General features: G+C 35.4%; 1 protein-coding gene across 1 annotated transcript in view; it reads left to right on the plus strand.

Moving 5' to 3' along the window:
• CEP120 (centrosomal protein 120) overlaps window positions 1-3,922 on the plus strand; it is a 52,877-nt gene extending 48,955 nt beyond the window's left edge. The window contains exons 19-20 of the mRNA XM_072416031.1: window positions 2,027-2,172; window positions 3,362-3,922. Coding sequence (XP_072272132.1) covers window positions 2,027-2,172; window positions 3,362-3,596 — 381 coding nt within the window. The 3' untranslated portion in view covers window positions 3,597-3,922. The remainder of the gene's footprint in view (window positions 1-2,026; window positions 2,173-3,361) is intronic.
• The last annotated feature ends 7,678 nt before the right edge of the window (window positions 3,923-11,600 follow it).

An 11,600-nucleotide genomic window follows, 5' to 3' on the forward strand; every position in this document is an offset into this window, starting at 1 on the left:
TTCTGTCTCATTTCCAAATTACTGCTTACTCTTACATTTTTTATATGACTGCCATTTATAGCTGTACGTACTATCTACTCCTCAAGTACTTGAAGTTATTGCAATGTAGAGCAGTTTAGATAAAATGGAAACTATGTGTGGGTTTGGGAAATTGTATATTAGTTCTAGTTTTTGGTGTAATCATTTGTTACCAGTTTACAAAGTCTACATAGCAAATTTCACCTTGTTCAGCAATCATATTTTGTAAGTTTTATTTAACTTTGCTATATATCATGTGGGATTATTTAACTCATTAGATTTGGCACACTAAGACATGAGTATAAAATACATGCTTTGCATTTTATAATGCTAAATGCTCAATTGTTTAGATCTATGCAACCATCATCTTCGTTCTTCCTTCTTGTGAATATAAAAACCTCTGGGAATCACTGACAGTGCACCATAATATACAGTCATGTATTACACATACTGCTACAGTTGGTTCATATATTAATGACTCAGTCAGCATGCCAAAACACAATGTATATAAGGCAATAATTAATTTTCAGATACAGCTTATATGAGTGAAAGATTGATGGTATCAAGTGGAGCCAGACATAGTTCAGAGAGTCACTAGGCACGATCCCATAACACAGCGAAACGCGAGCTATCACAGCGCCCCTGTTACTTTCCATAACGCGTTCAATGTTAATACGGAGTCATAGCCGGGGTATTTGAGACCGGCTGATTTGTGGAATTTAACAGTGTACTTAATGGACTGTAAGAATTACACATTCTCCTACTCCACATTATCTCTCCACCAGTTTGACTGGGATTTACATTGCTATGACATAGCGTAGTTAGTGGAAAGGTTTCTCTAGGGGTTTTAAGTTCACCTCATAGGCATGAAATATTATATTGGCTTAATAAATAACAGTGGACACTTTTAATAAGCTGGCAAATTGCTCGAGAAAGTTTTCATGGTAAAATTCTGTTTGACTGCAAAGGAAATGACAGATTCATGACCGGTTACTTGTATTACACGGCTAAATCGCAATTCTCATAAACGGGATGCATTCTTTTGAATAATCGGGTATAATATATAATCCTTTTTTTGATATGATAATTGGATGTGTTCATAGCTAGTTTTTGTATGCTTTAAAATATTTAGGTTTGGTAGATTGGGCACGTCTGCGAATAGGGGGCCTTCTGCAGCCAATCAGCTTGACATTTGTTGCAGAGTATTTCAGGACATGTGTGTTTTATCTTATGGGACAGATGTGTTAGGTTATTGTGGGTAAGTTAGAATGAGGTGTAAGCTGAGCATTTATGTGAGGATTCTGTTAAAATCATGAAGGAAGATTGTAGTGATGAAGTGCCAACAAAGCATCTGATTGGTGTACAGTTTTAACCATGTAAAGAGTTTGTGAGTTTGCTTTTCAGAGTTTAGTTTTTGTTGAACATGCATATGAAGTGCAAAAACAGTGAGGCATAAAGGCATTTATTATAAGGCATGCAACCATACAAAAAGTATGTTTGATAGAAATTATTACTTTGTCTACTTTGCGTTCCTTAATTTTGTTTATCTTTAATGAAAAAAAGATTCACAGGAAAAGGAAAGATAATACAGTTTTCCAAGCTGAATGTGTGATTTTGATGTTTCACGTAACTTTATTATCTAGGCGTTTGAACACAAACACAAAATAAATAGAGAGAATAGCATAGCAGTGAGATGTATGAACACACTACTAGAATAATGATGTTGTTTATAATATAGCCTTACACAAGTGTCTACAATTATGTAACTCTTACCATTCTAAAGGACAATTATCTTATTTCTTCAGAACATTTAGTATTAATATATGAGCACTTCAAACAAAGTAAAAAAAAAAAAACATAATTCTCTCTTCCCTTTGATTATTTTTACTGTCTGGAGAAACTAATGAGGTAAAGTTGGAATATGTAAAGCATTCATTCTCATATTTCTAAAGTTGACATTTAAATATTTCCTAAATTTATTTTTATTATTTATTATTTTTTTTAATAGCGGGAACAAGAAAATGCTATGGCACGACTGAAGAAGCAGCAGGACGAATTGGAGCAAATGAGACTACGTTATCTGGCAGCAGAAGAGAAGGACATAGTGAAGAATGAACGTCTGGAGCTAGAGGAGATCAGGAATGAATTGAATAGGTACATTTGACTATGTGACTATAAATATACTACACCCACCCCACAACTGAGCTCATTTGGTATTCTACCATTTTGGGCAGAACAACCATTACATGTCCTACCCCCTAGGTATGTCCATCCAGCGGTATCACTGAAGATGGTTTCAGACTGGGCAGTGTGAATAAAATGTTCTATGCTCAGTGAAATATGAGACATTTAGTGATAATAGTCTGGATAGCTTAGCTGAATAGGACAAAGTTGAAACGCAATCTGTATGAATGTTTTGACCTATGGAATGGTCACTGTCTAAATACCTGTTCTGCCTTGCCTACTAACCTAAGAAGTATTCTAGGGGGACCATTAAAATGTTCTTCAGTCCCATGGCTTCTATATTAGACTCAATATTCTTATAGAGGCATTCAATACAAGTATTATTATTGTAGCTGTTAAATTTGGTGTATAGGATCCTGCTTAACCCTAGGAAAGAAGATAGGTTTGTTCTTGGCCCCAGAAGTCAAATCACTGGTAGTTTTTTATTTTGGCTCCTGGTGCAAAAACAAATTATAACTCCGCCCCTCCTCTTAGTGGATGTTACTCTGCTAAAACATCTTCTAACACTTATCCCTCCTCCATTTCATAGAGGCCTCATCTGTGAAAATATTTTAGGAAGGAAAGCCTGGTCATGTAGTCTGTCAGTCAGTGGACCAGCTCTCCTCCATTAATTAAACTGTTTTATTGAGCAAAAGGAAATCTAAAAGGTTTTGCCAGCTACACAATGTGCATTTTAGTTAACAATTGAGATGGGCCTTGTTGTGTGTAGTGCAGCAGTGTATAACAGGACAGATCAAGATATAAATAAGCCTTATTAGCCTAACCTTTAAAATGAGCTGTTAATACACAGTTTCTTGTTTTTATAAAGTGTACACATAAACTAAAAATGTAACTTAAAAATGATATATATGTAAAATGATTTAAAGTTTAATAGGCTAATCTAACACAATAAAAATGAATTTATCTGAGACTTTATCTAAATTTGAGTAGCTTAAATTTGTGGACACAATATTCTATTCTACTGTTATCTGAAATCTATCTGCTGTAATTTATCTAGTAATTGTAAAATCAACCTGAAAGCTAAACATCTTGAATAGAATATCGGCAGTTTCTTTAATATCGTCAGATGTCCTATCATGGCTTTCTTGTTCATTTTTAGGTTAAAACTACAAGAAGACAGAAAGCAAGCCCCTGATACTGGGAGTACTTCTGATCGGAAAATGGCTGCTTCAGGATCCCGACAACAAGATGAAGGTTTGGATGACTATCTATCTCGCCTTATTGAAGAGAGGGACACCTTGTTAAGGACTGGAGTGTACACTCATGAAGATCGAATCATTAGTGAACTGGATCGACAGATCAGAGAAACCATGGCAAAAAGGAGCATTAGATAGTACTGTTTTGCTGTCTTTTACCATGTAATGATATATTTGTTATTGGTTACTAATAATATTTGTACAGAGACTCTGCTGTGGTTTTCACTTTTTTTGGACATAAGTGATGTATTTTTGTAATTTTTTTTTAACTGAAGTTTGCACTAAATACCTCCTATTTATAAAACTCATATGAGCTGCTTTGTATAAATTTGCTTTTTGTTTTTTTTGATGATCGCAGCAGCAAAAATAATGACCTATTGTTTGTGCCTTTGCAAAGTGTATGCCTTTGTCTTCTTTGTTTTTTGTAACAGTTCTTTTTATTAAATTTGTATGTGATATTCTGTTATAGCCTAAATGTTTTATGGATCTCTCCTGAGTGGGAGGAAAGTATTGGATATGGATAGTTGAGAAGAATTAATTTGGGTTTTGTTTCTATCTGGGTCACCATTAAAGAAGTTCCCCTTTTTCTTTCACGGAGAATGATCTTGCAGGAAAAGAGGAAGTCTACAACAGGGTCACAGATGGCAATACATAAGGTTGATGGACTTCTAGACCTTTTTACATAATAAAGCAGTTTTATTAATTTTTTATTACCATTATCTTATGTCTGTGGCATGTTGTGATTTACTAATCAATAACTATATGATTTGGTAGATTCAAGTATTAGTCTTTACCTTAGGTAGAGACCAAAAATGTTGGCATTGAGGAAGAAATGTATAGGAAAAAAGCTAGGCACAGCAAAACCCCAGAGGTGGTCCACTAAAATAAACAACACCTAAAAATTAAAGCTTACATTTGACAATTTTTAATTTTTTTCCATGTATGACACTTCTTTTACATTTATGACATTCAGAAATGTACACAGGAGATGTTTACTAGATCTGCAACAACTCTCTGTTAATGTAGGTTGATGTGTTGCTGTTAAAGAGACTTCTGTACTGCATTAGTTGGACTTTTAAAGGAATTTAATTCTTTAAGACCTATTATGAATTAATTTTAAAACCGTTAATTCTTGCATATATTGAGATACATCATGTTAGTGTAATAGTAATTTACTTTTTTTAAAATATATATTCATAAATACTGCCAGATCAGGGGTTAATGTAACCAAGTCAAGATTTCTTAAAGCCCTGTTTAAAGGACATCCGATAAGGCAGCTTTGGAGTGAATTTGGTTATTTAGCAAAAGATGTATAACTGGCCTTCATAATTTGGTATTAAAAAGCACTTTTATCATTTACTGCCATTTCCAGGTGTAGGTGTGGGATTTGTGTCTGCAATAGTTGTCCCTACTGTGCTGACATCATCCCGGTCTGTCTTAGAAACCATAGTGAAAGGGGCATTTATTTATTTTTATGCCAGCCATTAGTTATAGAGTTGGGGGTTGCATCCTAAAGAGGAGCTGACACTCTACTTTAGTAGCTAAACTAAAAACTGTGATGTGTAACTGAAAACATAACACCTGTTGACCGTGCACAAGGTCCTTTGAAACATTTCAAGAACTTAAACAAATGCTATAAAGCTTAGTGAATTGAAAAGCAAACATTTACAATCATGTCACTAACTGTCCCTAAAAGAGTTCCCAATCTAATGTCCCTACCATTGTTCGATTCCCAACTTTAACCAAGCGCCATGTGTATGGTAAGGAACCAGGTAAAACACACAAAACTCCATTTAGATAGGGTATTCAGAAAACTGGGAATCGGACAATTTCTTGTGGCATCAATTACTGCCATTTAAACATTGACCTGGAAGATTCCTACGAGAGAATGTCAGAATCCTTGTTTTATAAATAATAAATTAATAAATTATTTTTTTTTTGCTAAATTTAAGGGTTAAACCTCCACATCATTGGATTCTCAGCAATATAGTGTGCTTTTCACTTGCCTAACTTTACACCATCTAAATGGCTGTCTTTTATTATTAAACATACACAATATGTCATTGATTAGGACTTTTTTTTTTTTTTTTTTAAACTGTTAAACCTAACAAAAGAAAAACATTATCTGATATCTGTCTTGTGATTTTCTCAGCACCATCATCACTTTATTGGACTTTGGTGACCAGAAAAAACTTTGTGCTCCAACAATGGAAGGCTTCAGTTCTCAATCATGATCTCTTTTAAAGGCCAATGTATGGTGTTTACTTCATCAGAGGTGACTTCAAAGCATGACAAAAAATACCTGAGACAAAGCCTGTCATGTAAGTAATCAGGGCTTTTAGGAAGACATTTTTTTAATATTAAAAAGCACAGATAAGGTATAAGAGAACAACAAAATGTCCTATTGTGTTTTAATGAGACATTAAAGAACAATATTGTTCAGACTGGTGGTGAAGTTGCCATGCAGTTACTGCTTTTTCAGTCAACCTCTGCATTGGGGGAGAAGCTACACATATTGTCTACTCGCAGCAGCCCAAAAGAGTAAGGACAGCAGTGAGACACTCCGTAATCCTCATAGCTGTCAACTAAGCAAACACTGGTTCTTTAGGAATAAGTTCTGTGAAGTGACTGGCAAAGTGTCAATTGCTTATCCCCAGTATGGGTCTGAACCTGCCCTAAAAAGCCCAAAAATATTGGGTAAATTCCCTCAATGCAGTAATATTTTCCACTAATAATACACACACTATTTAAATTAGTATATACACTGTATATAATAACTTTTAGTTTAGTATATGTGTATATATATATATATATATATACACACACATACTATATAAAATATATATTTCGTTTCTACACATAAAGAAATCTAAACTTACGGGTGGATATTTCACACTGCATTGTTTTTAAGTGAATACATTTATTATAACCTTATCACAGTAATAGTACAGAGATACATTAAGTTTCCTTTTAAATTTCCTAAAATGAACACCACTAATCTGTAAATAGCAAGTTCAAAAAGCAGTAACTGTTTTACCATTTATACTTATGTCAATTATGGGCTACATCTGTGTGCAAAGTAACACATGACATATTACTATCCCTGTGCATTATTTATATTTTAGTCTGCATTAACCGTTTTAATGTCTAACTTATCTTTAACTCCTACAGTGATAAAATGTTGTTTTAAAATGGAAGATTTCGGCTATCAGATGAACCCTCCCCAGTGTCTGCTGTGCACCATTTGTCTCAGTTCTAGATACAGTAGGCTATCTGATGGGAACTTTTCTGGGTGAACACAAGAGCTGCTGTGTACTCAATTGCAGCACTGCCCTCTTACCAAATCATGGCATGTGCTTGTAAAGTATGACATTTGTCTTACACATTATCTTTTCATTTCTCAAGGCTATTCTGAGTACCTTAATTAATTATATTAGAACTGGCACTTGTTCACACCAGCTGTAATATTAGGTAAAGAAACACATACAGCATTTATTGTTTATTGCCAGGTAATTTTTTGCATGTTTTGCTGGCTGTGAGCTATAAAAAAAAAATACAAGTTCAAAATAATGTATGAAAAATGCAGTCTAAGCAGCAATGTAATGCATGCAAATGCTATATAGACACTTTACACGCTCCCTATGACTTCTGCTGTAAGTAAACATAGGGGCAGAAGTTGAAAAAAAGGTCACAGGATTTTTTTTTTTTATGTGCATTCAGGCAAACATGATTTCTAAATTATAGGATGAGCTATCCTATTAGAATATATGGAATTTCACACAAGGCCATGTACCTGAATGACCTGCATATTATATTTTGTCATGTTTAAAACTAAAAAGTAAAAGGTAAAAATGTATTTTTTGTTTGGCAGCGTTATATGTTAAATATAAAATTGTACTAGGTATTTGGCAAAGTAATGTAGTTTGTACTGGTTAACATATGTGCAATGGGCAGCAGGACACAAATAGAGGGGTTTAATTACTTTTTACCCTGTTTGTGAGACAAAGAAAAGGTATTGGAAAGCTGATTTCTTCTTGCAGAAAAAACACGGACCAGCTTTGTCTAGAGTTTTCACACTCTGGATTACCTAATATAATCTGCATATCATATAGATAGATGATGCCTTGGAAAACAGGCTACATAAAATGTTGAGTTCCCTATAGCTAAACTTGGATATTAAGTACTTCATGTAATGTAGCTTTATTTCAAACATTATTACATTTAATTTGTTAATGCAAATAATGTGAGTACCTGAATTTGACCAGACATTGGCTTTTTCCAATCCCTCTACAGCAGAGCTCAGGGACAAATTACCTGTTTCGTTTGCTGCTTCTCCTTTCCTTGGTCAATCAGAGGCTGGGGAAAGAAACAGACCTGTAAGGGCTTTTTGACAGAGATGTGCAATATTTGGACTAAATAGTCAGAAATATGAATAGTTTGGTAGGTAAAACATTTCTAATATACACCGTGTGTATCAAATATGTGTATTTAGGCTAGTTGGCTGCTGCTCAAAACTTCCTGAAAACAATGCCACGTGATTATGAGTCTCCATGATGAAAAGAACGGGAATCCAAAAAATTATAAAAGCAGGTCAAGGAAAGTACAGCCAGGAATGAAAGGGCTTGATGTCAATCATCCTGAAAATGAGGTGGGCACTATCTGATTTGCTGCAGCTTCCAATGCAACAATATAAGAACCTGTCAGAGTAAGTAATTTCAGTACAGGAGATCAGCCTGTACAACTGTGCAAGACTGAAGGGAAGGCTGGAGCTCAAATTTAATAAATTCAGAACTTGGACTATATGTAATTTCATGTCCCTACATTTGAGGTTATTTCCCACAGAAAACATAACATGGCTACTACATTGAAAACTTGTAGGGGAGTCGGTGTGGGAACATGTTTGTTATGCGTTTTGGGTGGTACAAAAATGTGTAGCAGTCAACATGTAGCTGTAGACATTAATTCATATTTAAGCGTCTAGAGACGGCCTAAACTTTCAACTTCACTGTCTGGGAAAAAAGTGTTTGTTGTCACAAATGTCTGTAACCATTCAAAAACTGGGCATGTTCCAATGGCTGGAAAATTCTATAAGCTTCAGCCTATCTACAAGCTTATTTAATGTGTCCCAGAGAACTTGTACAGAAATCCGAAGCCAAATTTAATCTGGGTGCTGGAAACACCATTCAGATTTTGTCCACTTTATTGCTCTGTAACCACAGCGTAACTGTCTGCAGACCGCTGCTCGAAAAACAGAGGGGTCATTAAGTGACCCTGTCTCTTCAGATTTGTCCTGGAGCCAAAATTCACTTAAGTGGGCTTTTCAGTTAAAATAGAATGTCTAATCTTTATTGCCGCGGCTCAGAGAAAAATGGGTAAGGTTTTATTTCTGAAGGAGATTAATAGGATTGAGATCTGTTTGAATATGTAAAAAATGTATGTGATAAATGATATCGAACTGTAATTTTATTCTGAACATACACAGAGAATGTCATTTTTATCTTTTTCCACTGTAAATCATCAACATGTTTTACTGGAGTCATTTGTCTCGGTGTGGCAGTTGTATACACTTCAGTATAGAAAGTTGAAGCTGCAGTTCTGATGGGGTTGTCAGCCTAATTGTTTAAAATTAATATGTTCCAAATAATAGAAACTTAGCTGGTAAATGAGAAGGCCATGTAAAGGAGGATTCTGGGTAAAGGTTAGTTCACACTAGTACATTGCTTTAACAATTTTAACAAAAGCACATGCCAAACAATTATGTTAGGCTCAGTGGTTATCTCAGTGGTTAGGCTCAGTGGTTATCTCTCTGGTTATCTCTCTGGCCATTGCAGCGCTAGGTCCCAGGTTCGAATCTCAGCCTGGTCACTATCTGTATGGAGTTTGAAGGTTCTTCCTGTGTTTCTGTGGGTTTCCTCAAACATTCCAAAAAAATGCCATTAGGTTGATTGGCTTCCTGCCAAAATTGACTTCAGACTGTATAAAAGATATATGTCTATGGTAGGGACATTAGATTGTGAGCCCCTTTGAGGGACAGCTAGTGACATACTTATGGACTTTGTAAAGCGCTACACAATATCTCAGCACTATATAAATACTGTGTAATAATACATAATATCTATAAGGTGTAGCTTCTCCATTCACATTGTTGTGTAGCTGATATCACTATGAAGCCTTAATATATACTTTTCTGTGCACAAAATCAAATTCCTTCCACTGTGCTACTATACTGGGGCTTTAAATGACAGCCTACCAGAAAAAAAGGCTGGGGGTTGCCAGAAATATAGTTGTAGTGCCTGCTATTCTGGTGGAACATGTAAATGACAGCCAGGAGTGAAGGGCATATAGTTGGTAGGTCTTCTTGGTAGGTAAGTAGATAAGCTTCTTGAATTATCATACCAAATCCATTTTCTATGTGGTGCACAACCCTCATAATGTAATAAAAAAAAAAATCCCCGTACCTCCCCTGACTGAGTAAGTGAGTAAATCCCCCTTTATTTGTGTCCCACACACAGATCTTAGTGGGAGGGTTTTAGCAACATAGTCAGTGTTGCCAATCCAGAAAGCAGTGGGTAGGATTTGGTGTGGCCAGGTGTTGATTGATAAGTTACAGAATCATGAATCAGTAGTGATCCCCATGCCCCCACAAAAATTGTTCTGCCCACTGAACATAAGCAGGCATTAGAGTGGAAACGCTGCTTTAAATTTTGCAGCAGTGCAGTATCATTGTTCTCCCATCACAGAAAGCTGAGTTAGATGGATCTCACATCCATGGTCATCGGGTAATTGTGGGGCTTTGCTGGTGGAAGAGAAAGCTGCAGGTGCATTTATAACTAAGTGATGTTACTTAAATTTTAATGGAAAGCCATAGATATACAGAACTCATATGTGACCTTTGTAAGATGGCTTGGCATTCTATTCTTATGCATATATTTGTTTTTATTCTAACATAATACTAATTACAACGATGTAAGAATTATGTTTTTAAAAATTATGAACTTATGCCCAGTTAAAAAAAAAAAAAACTCTCATCTCTGTCATTACATAAAACCTATTTCTGTATTGATTTTAACTCACATGATCTATGATATTGGAAGGGAGTTGTTATTAGGAAGTGGAAATGAGAAAACATGCCCAGAATTCCACTTTGATAGAATCATCAAGGTATGGGAGTCAGTATATATATTAATGGCTTGGCATTTCCTCCAGATGACATGGCATCATAAATGTTCACAACTGCTTGCCAATGCCTCAAAAGAAGTAAATGTACATGGTGAGGAGGTGTAAAGTAATTCACTTAGTTTCCCGATGTCTATATAGCTGTTGGTGTGAACTGGATTTAGCGTTTCCACCTTCCATTATTCCCTTTATGCAATAGATCAACATCATATTCTGTGGTCATTTTTCAGCATGCTTGGCAGTTATTTTCCCACAGGCAGATAATTCACTTATCCTCACAACCTGCCAGGCGGCTATTGTTTTTCGGAAATAAAGATGACATATTTTAAATGTGGAATGAATTTTCAGGCACAGATGAGAAAAATATTGTTAGGAAGGTAGTTTAGGAGCTGATGTTTTGTTGACTTGATAACATCTATTTTCCATAGCACTATATATAAAACATCATTGATTTTGGATCAAAATGCCTGGGTTATTTTATTCAGCCAGTTATTCATTTGTGAGCTGTCCTCATCCAAAGGGAAATATGAAAACAGCTCTTTTGCTTAGTGATGTTCGTGCTGAGAAGACCTTTCTGCAGCTTTCTGTTGCATATTTGGACAATATTTGTAAACCAAATGATGGTATTAATTTGTAACTAGTGCACAATACTTTTGGCTGGTTTGATTTGATTTTTTTAGTGCTGGCTGTAGTTGATAACACCTTAATAATTGTTTAAGGAAACAAACTACTTTCCATTATGCTATATTTCTTCAACTATCCCCTCGTGTGTGCCCAAAAGGACAGATAAATCCTTATTATTGCATCTGTTCCACCAATTTTTACTCAATCTGTAGATTTCCAGCTACAAAGCTTTAACACAGAGCTCAATGTCACCAAACAAAATTATTTCTCCGCAGTCATTTCCTCTCAAGCCTCCAACCCACGCAACCTCTTCTCTACAATCGACTCACTCCTAAAACCCAC

The sequence above is a fragment of the Pyxicephalus adspersus genome, chromosome 6 (genome assembly GCF_032062135.1).
Source record: "Pyxicephalus adspersus chromosome 6, UCB_Pads_2.0, whole genome shotgun sequence".
NCBI lineage: Eukaryota > Metazoa > Chordata > Amphibia > Anura > Pyxicephalidae > Pyxicephalus > Pyxicephalus adspersus.